Source organism: Salmo salar, chromosome ssa22 (genome assembly GCF_905237065.1).
Source record: "Salmo salar chromosome ssa22, Ssal_v3.1, whole genome shotgun sequence".
NCBI lineage: Eukaryota > Metazoa > Chordata > Actinopteri > Salmoniformes > Salmonidae > Salmo > Salmo salar.
In genome coordinates, this window is record NC_059463.1 from 14,463,490 (window position 1) to 14,480,383 (window position 16,894).

The 16,894-nt window shown below is 46.3% G+C and overlaps 1 protein-coding gene across 1 annotated transcript in view; it reads left to right on the plus strand.

Moving 5' to 3' along the window:
* shq1 (SHQ1, H/ACA ribonucleoprotein assembly factor) overlaps positions 1 to 15,868 on the plus strand; it is a 39,114-nt gene extending 23,246 nt beyond the window's left edge. The window contains exons 11-12 of the mRNA NM_001140187.1: positions 3,671 to 3,791; positions 14,928 to 15,868. Of these exons, the coding sequence (NP_001133659.1) occupies positions 3,671 to 3,791; positions 14,928 to 15,585 (779 nt within the window). The 3' untranslated portion in view covers positions 15,586 to 15,868. The remainder of the gene's footprint in view (positions 1 to 3,670; positions 3,792 to 14,927) is intronic.
* Positions 15,869 to 16,894: the final 1,026 nt, after the last annotated feature.

Sequence of the window (16,894 nt, forward strand, 5' to 3'; positions counted from 1 at the left end):
GCACCTCCACACCTCAATGGCCACTTTCTGGACGCTGGTTAGAGCAGTATTGGCAGCCTCCGTGTCATGCCCAGATTATAAAGCCCTCGATATGGCCTAGTTTCCCTCCCAATTAATGTGTCTCTGGACTCTGGCCAATGTTTTCTGAGACTCCTGAGGGACAGTATGTGGTTTGATGCATTTCTGTTGAAGGTAAAGCCTGCATGGTAGCTGTGGGCTGCAGCTTGCCTGTTCAGTGCTTTGGAGTCTGACAGAAAGACTGCTTTACAGCCAGCATGCACCCACAGTCATACATCACTATACCACCACAAGCTGAGCAACCTCTCCAAGCAGGAAGTGTGGATTTGTTCTATACGGACTGTTGACTTTGATATCTCCTAGCAAAGAGTCATCTTTAAATCAAAGCCCCGCGGGTAGCTAGATGAAGGCTCTGCCATGTAAACACATTTAGGATGTGTGTGGAGTGAGATTAGCTGGTTTGTGGGGATTTGAATGCTTGTAAATGACAGCAAATTAAGTCTTTTAAACTCCAGATTAGATCAGACTGGCTGAGGGAATCCAAGAATCCCAGGTTGTCACTGTGAAGTGGGCTTCCCTGTAATATACGACACCATCTACCTTCATCCTCTAGAAACAAACACACAACTTCACCTGTTATAGCCTAATGAAGCTTTTTAATCTCTCTCCTGACGCTGGACATTTGTTCAACAGTCACATACCCATTTTGTTTCTGTGCTGGAAAATGCAAACTAACCTAATTGGTGATAGTTAGTCTAAGCAGGCAAACGATAGCAAGTGCCTCTTCATTTAAATGAGTTTGCCTCTGCAATTTTCTTTTATTTGCGTGCATCAGGTGAGTGAGAGTGAGTAATGGGGCTCTCGTTAATGAACTGTAAAGCTACAGTAATGCAGTCTGGCTGGCGTACGTCTTGAGAGGGCACGACACGTTTCCTCCCAGCTTTACTCCACACAGCTAATTCATTTGTCAGGATAAGGCTAATGGAATGTGTGCTCTAATTTGAAGGCACTTGACTTAAATGGCTGTGAAAGCAAACATTGGTAGGTATTAGGAAAACAAACCCATTAATGCCTTGTGGGAGCCACATGTTAAGGCCTTAAAGGAAATGTTATCCGGGGTAAATATTTGAACAGCCCTCTGGCATCACGGACTGTCCTTCTCAAGGCGCTCATCCAGCTGCCCGCTAAGTGGCTGGAACCAATGGGCCTCCTAGGCAGGGAGAGTGGAGCAGGGCCTCCTAGGCAGGGAGAGTGGAGCAGGGCCTCCTAGGCAGGGAGAGTGGAGCAGGGCCTCCTAGGCAGGGAGAGTGGAGCAGGGCCTCCTAGGCAGGGAGAGTGGAGCAGGGCCTCCTAGGCAGGGAGGGCGGAGCAGGGCCTCCTAGGCAGGGAGAGCGGAGCAGGGCCTCCTAGGCAGGGAGGGCGGAGCAGGGCCTCCTAGGCAGGGAGAGTGGAGCAGGGCCTCCTAGGCAGGGAGGGCGGAGCAGGGCCTCCTAGGCAGGGAGGGCGGAGCAGGGCCTCCTAGGCAGGGAGGGCGGAGCAGGGCCTCCTAGGCAGGGAGGGCGGAGCAGGGCCTCCTAGGCAGGGAGGGCGGAGCAGGGCCTCCTAGGCAGGGAGGGCGGAGCAGGGCCTCCTAGGCAGGGAGGGCGGAGCAGGGCCTCCTAGGCAGGGAGGGCGGAGCAGGGCCTCCTAGGCAGGGAGGGCGGAGCAGGGCCTCCTAGGCAGGGAGGGCGGAGCAGGGCCTCCTAGGCAGGGAGGGCGGAGCAGGGCTGCAGTCGTGTAGCTGACCGAAGGACTCACTGGAGTTGGGTAGCCTATACCGAGCCGGAAATGTTCCGGAATTGCGGTTCCTCAGTGTAGCTTAACTCACATTTCCCTGTGTCCATGTTTTTACACGTCTCTTGGCTTTGTAACATTTTAGCTGGCTATAATTGAGCAGTCATCTACTTAAATATGACACTAGAAAGGGTTTGGGTCGCCACTGTAATGAGCTAGTACAGTGGGCTGTTGGGGTGCACATGGCCCTCCCAGTAGTTGAAACACTTGAAGTGTTCTGTTACCATGTCCAGTGTGGTAGTGATGTCAATGGAATGTTTTCTGCGCAGCATTAGGAATGCACATGGAGTGTTTGGAACGTGTGTGTACTTGACTACAGTGTGTAAATGTGTTGCTTATGCTGTCTTGTCACCTTGCCATGATGGATGTTAGCGGCCAGTGCCCCTGTGGCAGCTGTGTCGCTGTGCCCATGACACACACACCCCACCCGGGCCAGACTCTGCCTGCCTGCCTGTCTTCCCCTCTCCAAGGATCAGCCACAGCTCGCCACCAACGTGTTTAACTGGCTTAACTTGTCATCAGCGTGGAAAAACAGACGAGTGCAGGATTCATAACGTGGCACGGTTGGAGGTGAAACAACTGCACGGTCTCCATCGCTCCCAGAGAGGGAGAAATGTAAAACCTCCAGGGATGTGGTGGGGTTGCCTTGAGTTTGGAAGCAGGGAGGGCTTAGTGTCTGCAGTGAGTTTGGAAGCAGGGAGGGCTTAGTGTCTGCAGTGAGTTTGGAAGCAGGGAGGGCTTAGTGTCTGCAGTGAGTTTGGAAGCAGGGAGGGCTTAGTGTCTGCAGTGAGTTTGGAAGCAGGGAGGGCTTAGTGTCTGCAGTGAGTTTGGAAGCAGGGAGGGCTTAGTGTCTGCAGTGAGTTTGGAAGCAGGGAGGGCTTAGTGTCTGCAGTGAGTTTGGAAGCAGGGAGGGCTTAGTGTCTGCAGTGAGTTTGGAAGCAGGGAGGGCTTAGTGTCTGCAGTGAGTTTGGAAGCAGGGAGGGCTTAGTGTCTGCAGTGAGTTTGGAAGCAGGGAGGGCTTAGTGTCTGCAGTGAGTTTGGAAGCAGGGAGGGCTTAGTGTCTGCAGTGAGTTTGGAAGCAGGGAGGGCTTAGTGTCTGCAGTGAGTTTGGAAGCAGGGAGGGCTTAGTGTCTGCAGTGAGTTTGGAAGCAGGGAGAGGTGAGGCTCCTGGTCCTCTGTGAGTGCTCATGCTCTAAATGAGAACCAAATGTTTGTGCAAGGTTTTCCTCGGAGCGAGTGTGCTGTTTGTTTGGAATGGACTGGAATGTCTGTCTGCTGCCAGCCAATCCTGGACAAGAGGATTGTCTGTAGACCTCCGTGCTCTGCAATGGGCCAGCTCTGGCCCATGAAGGGTCTATTTATACTCCTGGGGTTTGTGGCAGCAAATGTTATGGATCAAACGTGGCTCCCTCCAGGTGTGTCCCTTTTTGTAATGGTAATCTTTGGCTTTCCCTTCAAGGAACATCAGGCCCAATCTTTTTTCATAAACTGGTATGAAATGAACCCTTTGCATTATCTTGGCCCACTTGAGTTGAAATTCTGGACTATTTAAACTAGATAAACGAGGTCTGAAAGTTGATTAATTGCTCTCTGTCATGAGTATAAATGACTCTCAGTGGTCTGCAGTTGGATGGTCTTGCAATGCTCACATGATCTCTCATAGCCTGTTCAGCCTATAATTTGAAGGAAGGCTGTATGGAACAATGAGATTTTTGTAACCTCAGTCCCTGCTAGCAACACTGCTATATTTACCATTCTTCACATTGCCATAGAATAACAACATTTTTCAATTTCTACTCCTTCTGTTTTTCATGTCCAGGGAAAGTCTGCGTCTTGAAGTGCTTGTTGGATATTCACAAAGTCTTCCGGGAGAATGAACCGGCCTACATATTGAACGACCTCTACATCACAGACTACTGCGTCTGGATCCAGAGGGTCAAGTAAGTTCACTATCCCCCCCCCCCGTCCTCTTTCTCCCTCTGCAGGGACCTTCAGCCCCTAGAGCATAATTACCTCCCAGGTCCAGGGGCCAAGCAAAGTGGCTTTCATGCTGCTTCAGTGCGCTGCACTGGAGGAGAGGATTAGACGAGTCATTTGTCACAGCACGGCTACTTGACTGACAGAGACGCTGTGAGACGTATCCGTTCTCCCATGTCAAAGGTGCCGTTGGAGAGTGTGTGGACTGTACTGTCTCCCTCAGTGCTGCAGTGGAGTCCCAGTGACTGAGACAGAAGCCTCTGTGACAGTACACACAGATGAGAGGAATTAGATGGACAGTGCACTGTGCAGTACAAGATGTGTGTCAACTCGCGAGAGATCTGTGTAGTTTCTTCCCTAATTGATATAGCATGCATGGCTCTTTCCTCACCCGTCTACATATTTTACAATTACTTACATGTTAAAAATGTAAGCCTGCAAGGGCATTATTCGGTAATGAGCTCTGTTTTATTCTTGGCAGGGGTTCAGCCGAGTGGTGTGCTAGTCTGGAAAAAGCCAGATTTGAAAAATGTGCACCAGTGATGATGTAGGCCCAGCGCCCAGATGCAGACATGATAAAAGCTCTGCCGGGTGTTTGATGGAGCTTTTCTCTCTGGAAAAGAAAACGCCTCGATGGCCAATTAATAATAGATGTATAAAAATCAATGGTGGAGATCGGCGCTGCAGTCCCGGTTGGTCTGTCTGTTTCGCTGCAGCAGACGAAGAGAACAGAGAGTCCTGGTCTTGAGTGCTCTCTCAGCTCAGCGTACGCTTTGAGCAGAAGCAGCAGCACTGTCAAGCCACTGGAAAACTCAATCAGTCTCATTTCAGTCAGTCAAGGAGATGAAACGGCAGAAGGGCATCTGCGGTTGAGTGCTTTCCAATCCGCCTCCCTCTCTTTCCCTCCACCGCTGTACATTGGAGCCAAATGTCAGCTTGACCTATCAACAAGCTGGCTTCCACTGGCTGCAACCCCGCATCGATCATTAAATGGATTAGACCTTGTGCTCGCCGCCTTTACCTATGATTGAATTGTTACATTTCCCTTTTCTGTTTATGTTTTTCAGTCGATAAACAAAGCAAAGCTTTTTTTTTTTCTGCCCTGAGACCTGGCTCATATCAGCTGTGGTGTCAACAGAGGCAGAGAGATGGAGAGAGAGAGGCTGTCCAGCATCCAGGAAGAGTTACTAACCCTCTCCTGTTGAAGATGATGCCTCAGGGCACCTGGCTGGGAAAACCTCTAGAGCCCAGGCATTCCATTTCATTGTGTTGCTGTGAATCAATTCCCAGATAGTTATGAAAAGTCTATTTTATATTGTTGTGCTGGACAGACTACATTTCTTTCCCTTCTGAATGTGGAATAAAAGCGAGCAGTCCACTTGCCATTCAAGGCAGCAGAGAGGAGAGCTGTCTTTCTATGAGCTAGCAGGCATTTACATAAGTCATTTAGCACATGCTTTTATCCTGAGCGACTTACATCAGTGCATTCACGGTGAGACAACAACATATCCCAATCATAGCAAGTATGCCGTGGGATTTATTTAAGATGCTCTTTACAGAGATAGGGTTCAGACGTTTTTGGAAGATGGGCAGGGACTCCTCTGTCTTGACATTAGAGGGAAGGTTGTTCCACCATTGGGGTGCCAGGACAAAGAAGAGTTTTGACTGGGCTGAGTGGGAACTGCTCTCCTGTAGGGGTTGGAGGGCCAAGAGACCGGAGGTGGCAAAACGGAGGGGTTGGGGTGTAGGGTTTGATCATAGCCTGAAGGTAGGGATGGGCAGTTCCCTTCGCTGCTCCGTAGGCAAGCACCAGCGTCTTGAAGATGATGTGAGCTTAGACTGGAAGCCAGTGGAGTGTGCGGAGGACTGGGGTGACATGGGAGAGCTTTGGAAGATTGAACACCAGGCGTGCTGCGTCGTTCTGAATAAGTTGAAGGGGTTTGCTGCCACAAGCGGGGAGCCCAGCCAACAGAGTTGCAGTAGTCTAGATCGGAGATGACAAGGCTGGCAGGCAGCACTCAAGCAGCAGCCAGCTGTGGTTTGAGCAGACAGTGCTCTTATCACTTGTGGTTTGTTGTGGCAGACGTTTGTGCATGTGACCGGTTTGATGACAGATTGTATAAGCATTGCTATCCTCCCTGCTAGATATCCCCCATTTGTCATTCCTGCTAAGTGACTGTGCCGTCTCTCCCTGTGAGTCCTGTGGTAAGATAAGATGTAATCTATATCCTGTATCTTGTCAGTCCTCCCCACAGTCGACTCCCAGACACGATCAGCTGCTCATGATGGACACGGCGATTTAATGAATGCGTTGCTCGATGGGTTGATTTATACTGTCTGGCTCTCCCTGGGCTGTCCCACATGTGTTCATGCTCTTAAAGTCCCTCTGACTGCTGAGACCAGAGTCAAATTTACAGCATCATAAAGACTTCACAGTGACTGAGACTCCAGCGAACCCCTCTCCCTCCACAGACTCCCGCACACAGACAAACAAGTGGACAGTCCACTCTCCGGTCAACAGGAGGAGTATGAGGGTGGAGAAAGTCCTTCTGACACCATTTTGTATTTGTCCTGATAAAAGGTGTTGACCAAAGGATTATTAACGCGCTTACAGCCGTTTCCACATTACCCAGGGAATTTGTGTAATTTGCAGATATCTTTGTATCAGATGCATTGCCACTATCAAATAAAGAGAACCTCTCTACCATTTGTTTCAATGGGTGGTTTTGATGATCCTCCGATGCCGAACCCCTGCAGTGTTGCTAGACTGAAATGAAAACCCACTCCTCGTTTTCATTCTGTCTTTCCTCTTTTCTCATCAAAAGGCTTGGAAGGAGTCCAATGTAGATTGACTGTGACCAGTCCAACAAATCCCATCAGATCTGTGTTACTGTATCTCAGTGAAATCAGCAGGCCTCTAACTTCCCCTTCCTCTTTCAGCGCTCACACATTCCTCCCCCTTTACCCGTTGTCTGCCGCACAATCAATTAATTGGGTCGATTAAATTCCAGAACAAAAAACCATGGCAACCTGTGAGTGTCGAGCTCAAGGGTTTGCTAGTCTTGGAGGAGGAAACAAGGATCTTTTTCTCTCTCGCTCACACCCATCCATTCAGCCTCTACACACATTGTGTGCGTGACAATGCCCAGAGGAGAGCTCTCTTCTCCACAGTCCCAGGAGGGACAACCTACTGCTGCTGTAACCAGGCTGACCCCCCCCCTCCGGCAAGGTCGGTTAAGTGAGTCGGTTAAGCCTTGTGGGGGCTTGCTGGTGGTTTTAATGCTCCAGGGACTGGCAACTCGGCATCCAGTGCGTGTGCAGGAATGGCAAGTTGATCGTTGTAGTTTTTGTAATTAAAAAAAAGATATATTCTTAGAAAAGGCGGAATGCAGGTGAAAAAGCTTCGGATACATTTTCTCTGGTTTTAATCCTTTTCATGCACCTGCTAGTGTATTCTACCCACACTCATCCTGTGATGTAGTAGATGGTGTATACTAAACATTAGGAACACCTTCCTAATATTGCATTTTCTTTTGCCCTCCCAGCAGCCTCAACTCATTGGGGAATGGACTCTTCAATGTGTCAACAGCATTCCACATTGATGCTGGCCCATGTTGACTCTAATGCTTTCCACAGTTGTGTCACGTTGGCTGATTGTCCTTTGGGTGGTAGACCATTCTTCATACACACAGGAAACTGTTGAGCTTGACAAACCCAGCAGCGTTGCAGTTCTTGACACAAACTGGTGCGAACCCCACTCAAAGGCACTTTAAATCTTTTGTCTTGCCCATTCACCCTCTGAATGGCACACATACACAATCCATGTCTTAATTGTCTCAAGGTCTAAAAATAATTATTTAACCGGTCTCCTCCCCTTCATCTAGACTGATTTGAAGTGGATTTAACAAGTGACCTCAATTAGGGATCATAGTTTTCACCTGGTCAGTCTCTCACAAAGTGAATGTTTTGTGTACTCTGTGTATATGGTCTGTGTGTTTAGAGCCCTCCCCACCACAGAGACGGTAGATAGTCTCTGTGTCCCGCTGGGCTCGACAAAGCCGAGACGGTCTCACAGCTAATGGGGAGAAGTACTACAGATTTCCTCTCTGCATGACGTCCAGATTTTGTGTACTTACACAGGCAGCCCACCACACGCGCAGAGAGAGAGATAAATACTGACAGTGTTGTTGCATCCGTGCTACACTAATAATGAATGATGCAGCCTTCCTTTGTATGAGGTAACTTCCTCTCCTGGTGTCCTTGTTTTGATTAGGAGGGTAGGTAAACAACAAGCTCTGCAGGCAGTTCTACCAGCTCTCTTCATGTTGCACATTAACTAATGGTCTCTTTATACAGTAAGAAAGCACTTCCTTAGATTGCAATCCCTACTGTGTTATATAGCCTAATGCAGGGGTGTCAAACATACGGGCGGGTGGGTTGAAATATTTTTTGGGGAGGGGGAATCAATATATTTTAAAATAACTAAAACCAAAAATTGACTAGACAGTCGGGGAGCATTGGAAAAATCCCAAAACGATGGATAGAGGACTAATCTTTTCCAGAACCTCGTTGAAGACCGAATGCAACACCCCTGGCCTAATGCCTCTGACACAGGTCTTCAATGTTACTCGCACACGCCGTCATCACACATGTCATCACACACTCCCTCAAACCATCAAACTCAGGAAGTCAGGAAATCCAAGCATCCATTTATAAGTCTTTCAGTCTTATAAAACAAGCCAACTTTGTCACAAACAACTACCGTCTACGTATTGTTCCCTGAATGAGATGTTGGACAATTCAAATGGAATACAGTTAGCAAACAGTGTCTGACTGTCCAGCTACTATATCCATTGAATAATGTACATACACTCCCTTGACAAATCTTGTGAAATGAATTTGTACATTTAAGATTAACTAAGAAGTATGAGTAGGAACATGTGTTGAATGTCTTCTGGGATCATTGACCATGAGGCTGCTGATAGAAATGAAAGTCTGTAATTGACTAAGTCTAGTTGTCCTTCTCCCCCACCACCCCCCTGCTCCCTGTCCTCATCCAAGGACTTGTTTGTTGTCTGACAGATGGAAGCGTCTTTGTGGCGACAGAAGTGTTCCAACCTTGAAAAGCCACCCCTCAGTTAATGAAGGGAGCCCACGACATTAGTAATGACTGAACTGTGTACAACGTTATTTATTCCCTCCAAAAGCAGCCTTTGTGCTCACCGCAAGCCGGGCTTCTCGCACTGCAGCGCAGGGAGAGGGGGAGCGAGGGGAGAGAACAAGCACGTAGCCTCTCCAATGCTAACTCAATAATGACTTCCCACGGGGGAAAGCGAATGCGGGAGGTGGGGGATGGAGGAGGGTCTCTGCTTTGAAGTTGCAGTGCTACAGGAGGCTCTCCAGCCAGAGCCAGTCAGCCAGCCTGCTCAACTCCAGCAAGGGCTTAAGCCCTGTCTAAGCAGGGGGAGGGTTCTACTAAGCTATATGGAATTGTTTTAAGAAGGTCCTACCAAGGATCATTTATCTATTTGATTTTGAATTTTAAGACCCCCCGAAGTATAAAAAAAAATATATAAAACAATTATTTGATTTAAAAGAAATGTTTGGCGTTACTGCTATTAGCCCTTACAAATGCATTGTGTAACGGATTTTCTACATGGAACAACAGTCACCCCCAAAAAATATCAATAGGAAGTTTGTTCTGAAGTGTCTGTCCTATATCTGAGAGATAAAAGAAAGATCAGGCACTAAACAGTCTCTATATATATACTTCCGTTCATATTTTCAACTGGTACTGTGGGGCAATTCCTGTGACCAACATGTTCGTGAGAGTCTCACCTTTATACAGAGGGGTCATATTAGTGTGTAGCCCAAACTGTTCCTACACCAGAGACAGAAGTTGTCTTGAAGTCGGTACGGCCACTCTGCTGAGTCCCAATAACACCATCGAACTAAGGGGCCCAAACCATGAAAAACAGACCATTATTCTCTCTCTCCCGCTCTGTATTTTTATATTAGTACACGTGCTAATGATCATCAATTCAATATGTAGGTTGAAACACAATCATTAACTGAAACAGAAACAGCTGTGTTGGAGGAATAAAACTGTGAGGAACAGCCAAAATCAGCTAACAAGGTGAGGTTGCTGAAGACAGTTTACTGTCAAAAGTCATACACCATGGCAAGACTGAGCACAGCAACAAGACACAAAGTATTTATACTGCATCAACAAGGTCTCTCCCAGGCAGAAATGAAGGCAGACAGGGGTTTCCAGATGTGTTGTCCAAGCTCTTTTGAAGAAGCACAAAGAAATGGGCATTGTTGAGGACGGTAGATGCAGTAGTCGGCCAAGGAAACTTACTGCAGCAGATAAGACGCATCATGCTTCCTTCCCTTCGCAATCGGAGATGTCCAGCAGTGCTATCAGTTTAGAATTGGCAGAAAACAGTGGGGCCCTGGTACACCCATCTACTGTCTGGAGAAGTCTGGTCAGAAGTGGCCTTCGTGGAAGACTTGCGAACAAAAAGCCATACCTCCGACGTGGAAACAAGGCCAAGTGACTCAACTATGCACGAAAACACAGGAACTGGGGTGCAGAAAAATGTCAGCAGGTGCTCTGGACTAATGAGTCAACAGACGCTTCACAAGTCCTCAACTGGCAGCTTCATTAAATAGTACCCACAAACACCACTCTCAAAGTCAACAGTGAAGCGGCGACTCCGGGATGCTGGCCTTCTAGGCAGAGTTCCTCTGTCCATGTCTGTGTTCTTTTGCCCATCTTAATCTTTTATTTTTATTGGCCAGTCTGAGATGTGGCTTTTTCTTTGCAACTCTGCCTAGAAGGCCAGCATCCTGGAGTCACCTCTTCACTGTTGACGTTGAGACTGGTGTTTTGCGGGTACTGTTTAATGAAGCTGCCAGTTGAGGACTTGTGAGGCGTCTGTTTCTCAAACTAGACACACTAATGTACTTGTCCTCTTGCTCAGTTGTGCACCAGTGCCTCCCACTCTTTCTATTCTGGTTAGAGACAGTTTGCCCTGTTCTGTGAAGGGAGTAGTACACAGCGTTGTACGAGATCTTCAGGTTCTTGGCAATTTCTCACATGGAATAGCCTTCATTTCTCAGAACAAGTATAGACTGATGAGTTTCAGAAGAAATGTCTTTATTTCTGGCCATTTTGAGCCTGTAATCGAACCCACAAATGCTGATGCTCCAGATACTCAACTAGTCTAAAGAAGGCCAGTTTTATTGCTTCTTTAATCAGAACAACAGTTTAAGAAATCAGCTGTTTCCAGCTACAATAGTCATTTACAACATTAACAATGTATACACTGTATTTCTGATCAATTTGATGTTATTTTAATGGACCAAAAACGTGTTTCTCTTTCAAAAACAAGGACATTTCTAAGTGACCCCAAACTTTTGAACGGAAGTGTTTTTATTTATTTATTTATTTATTTATTTATACAACCGCTGTTCCAGTCAAGTTTGGACACACCTACTCATTCATGAGTTTTCTTTAGTTTTACTATTTTCTACATTGTAGAATAATAGTGAAGACATCAGAACTATGGAGTAACACATGTTAAACAAATCAAACTATATTTGAGATTCTTCAAAGTAGCCACCCTTAGCCTTGATGACAGCTTTGCACACTTTTGACATTCTCTCAACCAGCTTCATGAGGTAGTCACCTGGAATGCATTTCAATTAACAGTTGTGCCTTGTTAAAAGTGGATTTGTGGAATTTCTTTCCTCCTTAATGCGTTTGAGCCTATCAGTTGTGTTGTGACATGGTAGGGGTGGTTTACAGAAGATGTCTCTATTTGGTAGAAGACCAAGTCCATATTATGGCAAGAATAGCTCAAATAAGCAAAGAGAAATGACAGTCCCATTACTTTTAAGACATAATCAGTCAGTGTAGAAAATTCCAAGCACTTTGAACGTTTCTTCAAGTGCCATCACAAATCATCAAGCGCTATAATGAAACTGTCATCAGGACCGCCACAGGAAAGGACGATCCAGAGTTACCTCTGCTGCAGAGGATAAGTTCATTAGAGTTACCAGCCTCAGAAATTGCAGCCTAAATAAATGCTTCATGAGTTCAAGTAACAGACACATCTCAACATCTGCTGTTCAGAGGAGACTGCGTGAATCAGGTCTTAGTGGTCGAGTTGCTCCCACAGTTGACATTGCATGTCCGAGCAAAAACCAAGCCATGAGGTTGAAGGAATTCTCTGGAGAGTTCCGAGACAGGATTGTGTCAAGGCACAGATCTGGGGAAGGATACCAAGAAAATGTCTGCAGCATTGAAGGTCCCCAAGAACACAGTGGCCTTCATCATTCTTAAGTGAAAGATGTTTGTAACCACCAAGACTCTTCCTAGAGCTGGCCGCCCAGCCAAACTGAGCAATCAGGGGAGAAGGGCCTTGTAACCAGATGGTCCCTCTGACAGAGCTCCAGAGTTCCTCTGTGGAGATGAGAGAACCTTCCAGAAGGACAACCATCTCTGCAGCACACCACCAATTAACTGCACCTCAGATTGCAGCCCAAATAAATGCTTCACAGAGTTCAAGTTAGACACATCTCAACATCAACTGTTCAGAGTAGACTGTGAATCAGGCCTGCATGGTTGAATTGCTGCAAAGAAACCGGTACTAAAGGACACCAATAATAAGAGACTTGCTTGGGCCTAGAAACACGAGCAATTGACATTAGACTGGTGGATATCTGTCCTTTGGTCTGATGAGTCCAAATTTGAGATTTTTGGTTCCAACCGTCATGTCTGTGAGATGCGGAGAAGGTGAACGGATCTCCGGCTTGTGTGGTTCCCACCGTGAAGCATGGAGGAGGTGGTGTGATGTGGTGGGGGTGCTTTTCTGGTGACACTGTCAGTGATTTTATTTAGAATTCAAGGCACACTTAACCAGCATGGCTACCACAGCATTCTGCAGCGATACGCCATCCCATCTGGTTTGTGCTTAGTGGGACACTTTTTTTTTTTTTTTTTCTCAACAGTACAATGACCCAAAACACACCTCCAGGCTGTGTAAGGGCTATTTGACCAAGACGGAGAGTGATGGAGTGCTGCATCAGATGACCTGGCCTCCACAATCACCTGATCTTAACCCAATTGAGATATGAGTTGGCCTGCGGAGTGAAGGAAAAGCAGCCAACAAGTGCTCAATGTTTGTGGGAACTCCTTCAAGACTGTTGGAAAAGCATTTCTCATGAAGCTGGCTGAGAGAATGCCCAGAGTGCAAAACTGTCATCAAGGTGAAGAGTAGACTTCTTTGAAGAATCTAAAATGTAAAATATATTTTGATTTGTTTAAATATTTTTGGGTTTTCTACATGATTCCATATGTGTTATTTCATAGTTTTGTCTTCACTATTATTCTACAATGTAGAAAATAGTAAAAATAAATTTAAAAAAAACTTGAATGAGTAGGTGTGTCTGAACCTTTGACTGGTACTGTGTATATACAAATGAGTCAACATTCTCCATTTGCTGTTGCAATTTAGAACACAGAAATGTGGTTGTGCATCAGCAGTTTTTCTCTTGTCAGTCTCTGAAAATCACTCAATTAGCCCATGTCAGCTAAAATGTTTTAGATTGGTAAGTTAGTCTAGCCAGCTATCTAATCTTGTAGTAATCGTGGTCGAATTACCGACCGGGGGACCCTGATTTTGTTAGCCACACTCACTCAGATATCATACTAAAAATGGCAAACATTTCTTGCCATCCAATGGCAACGTGTGGGGAATTGCAGTGAACTTGCTTTAAACTGGCAATCATTTCTCCACGTCCCACGGCAAAATGTGGACAATTGCAGGAAATTAAATCCTAAACAAAAGAAGTATGTCTGCTCGCCGTCAGGAGGGGGGCTGCTAAAATGTTTTGGTCGCAAGGTGTGGAAGGGGGGAAAAATGGGCCCCAAAAGTAACTGCATGTGTAGATATGGGTACGCAGACCCGTGAGCCACTGTGGCCACTCTTGATGAGTTCAGATTTTCTACGGTTTCCCCTCTGCACACGCGGTGGTGGGGGTGTTGTGGGTTGTATTTATGCCTAGCCATCCCTTACTCATTGTCAGTAATTGTTCTCCTTTAATTAAAAAAAAATAATTATAGGGCTTGGGCCATGAGTCAGTCATGTTTTTGTTTTTCCTCCTCTCTTTCCAAATACTGTTACTCCCCTTTATTTCCTGAATGGACATTTGATATTCATGTAGGCCTAGGAGAGATGTCTTCTTTGATAGAGTACGGCGACTAGCTATATGGTCTGTTTACACAGTCTCCCGAGGTCCTAAATGAGTACATCCCTCTGTTGGCTGTGTAAACGGTTTCCTCCCCACGGTGGGAGTAAATTAAGGCTTTGCGGTAATAAGGAGCCATCTTGGCCCTCAGCGGTCGGTTAATTGGGCCAGGGAGGGCAGCAGGGGTCACAGTGTGGCTGTGTGTGAGGAGCTGAATGGCTGTGGACGACCGCAGGCTCATGTGCTTTATCCCTCCCTGAATGGACCCGTCCTGAGCCGCGCAGAGGTCAGCTGGTAATCATCATGGCAATGAAGTCCGATCGGCTGCACCGTGGAAGAATAGCAGCCACTTGAGTTTTGGCAACATCCTGCGCTGGTTTAGCTTCATGAATAATCTATAAGGCGTGTATCACTCTGTCATCCGCTTCGCTCTTATCTCCTGCAGGGAGAGCTTCAGTGGGAGACTTTAGGGGCAGAACCTGCATATCAGCCACACTCATCTTCCTACATTATTAAACATGATTTCCATATTTCATTGAGCTCATGCCTCTGTGAATCGCTGTCTACTTAGCATTCAGATGAGGCTGGGATTTGGGTAATGGATATTAGATTTGTAGATTGAGATCTCGTTGCTATATTTTTTAGTAGGAAGTGCAGTCATACATATAGCATAGTCGTAATACCGACTACTCATCAGTGTTGGACAAGTAGCTCTTGAAATAGATTCTGTAGCTTTTGGGGGGATTTGTAAATATTTACTTCCAAGTTGAAAATGAGAAACTGATCCACCTTTGCTGTACTTTCCTTACTGTCTCATCACGTTCTTTCTCTCTCTTTGTCAGGTCCAGGAAGGTGACAGCTCTGGCCGATCCCTTACGGAAAGTGTCCCTACGGAAAGGAGACCTGGAGCTGGAGTTGGAGGTGCTGGAGACGGCGGCGATGCTGGTAGAGGAAGAAGAGAAGGTGGAGGACGGGGGGAAAAGCCCCAGTAGAACTCCTTTGTCACACAGCGGAGAGGAGTCCGACAGCGACGACAGTAGCAGCGACTCATCTGAGGAGAGTGAGGACTCTGAGGCTGAAGGGAAGGACTGTGCTGACAGAACAGAGGGAGGAGGAGAGAGAGCCGAGGTCATCCCCATACATCCCCAGCCTGCCGCCCCTCCCATCCACCAGGAGTCCTGTGCTGTTCTGACATCAGCCAAGAGGAAGCCCAGCACCCTCCTATCTGCTGTGGCCTGCCCCAGCCAGCTGATCCAGGAGCTGGGAGAGAGGGTGGAGGAGGGGCTGTGGATTTCAGTACAGCCTCAGGGCAGCAGGCTTTCCAGGAGCAGTGCACAGGGAGAGGCAGAGAGAGACTGTTCACAGCCTGCGACTGCCACAGATACTGCCCGTACAGGGACTTTCCTAGAGCTGAGTCCTCGCAGAAACCCTCTTCTGATTGTCAAAACAGATACTGGTGATGATCTTGATGAGGATGATATCGATGAGGAGGACTATTAGCAGATGTCACAGAAAACATGTCGTTAAGGAACTTTACATGCATGCATGACAGCTGATGTCGCGGATGCTTATTTGCCCACAATCAATAATGACTTCTGTATTGTTATTTTTGTATTTTCTAACTTCTAACATGGAAATGTTGATTAATTTATAGATATATAGCATGGCTCAGTTTAGTATTATAGCTAACTTGAGGAGTTTCAAAAGCTTCCATACTTTGTGTCTATGTGCAAAGCTTTTCATACCAAGCTAAGCATTTTGATAATAAAACTGATTATATGAATTATGCAGATTACTCAAATCTATTCAAGGGGATGCAGCCATTGCGTTGCACTTTGTTTGTAGGCTCTTAGATTAGCATATGCATTTCATGCACAGCCATTTCCTCCCAAGAAAGGAGAAGGGGTGGTTGTTGGGAGATAAGAAATGGGACAGACCCCAACAGGAAATGTCAGCTGCGGCTTCAGAATTTCTATTGAGACTAGAGGTCGACCGATTAATCGGAATGGACGATTAATCAGGGCCGATATCCAAGTTTTCATAACAATCGGAAATCGGTATTTTGGGACGCCGATTTGTCCGATTTTATTTATTTTTTTATTTTATATATATATATATTTTTTTACACCTATATTTAACTAGGCAAGTCAGTTAAGAACACATTCTTATTTTCAATGACGGCCTAGGAACGGTGGGTTAACTGCCTTGTTCAGGGGCAGAACGACAGATTTTTACCTTGTCACCTCGGGGATTCAATCTTGCAATGTTACGGTTAACTAGTCCAACGCTCTAACCACCTGCTTTACATTGCACTCCACGAGGAGCCTGCCTGTTACGCGAATGCAGTAAGAAGCCAAGGTAAGTTGCTAGCTAGCATTAAACTTATCTCATAAAAAACAATCAATCAATCATTATCACTACTTAACTACACATGGTTGATGATATTACTAGTTTATCTAGCCTGTCCTGCGTTGCATATAATCGCTTAGGTACACGTTGCTCCAACCATAAACATCAATGCCTTTCTTAAAATCAATACACAAGTATATATTTTTAAACCTGCATATTTAGTTAATATTGTGTCACTTCTCTTGCAACAGAGTCAGGGTATATACAGCGGTTTGGGCCGCATGGCTCGTTGCGAACTGTGCAGACTATTTCTTCCTAACAAAGACAGCCGACTTCGCCAAACGGGGGATGATTTAACAAAAACGCATTTGCGAAAAAAGCACAATCGTTGCACGACTGTACCTAACCATAAACATCAATGCCTTTCTTAAAATCAATACACAGAAGTATATATTTTTAA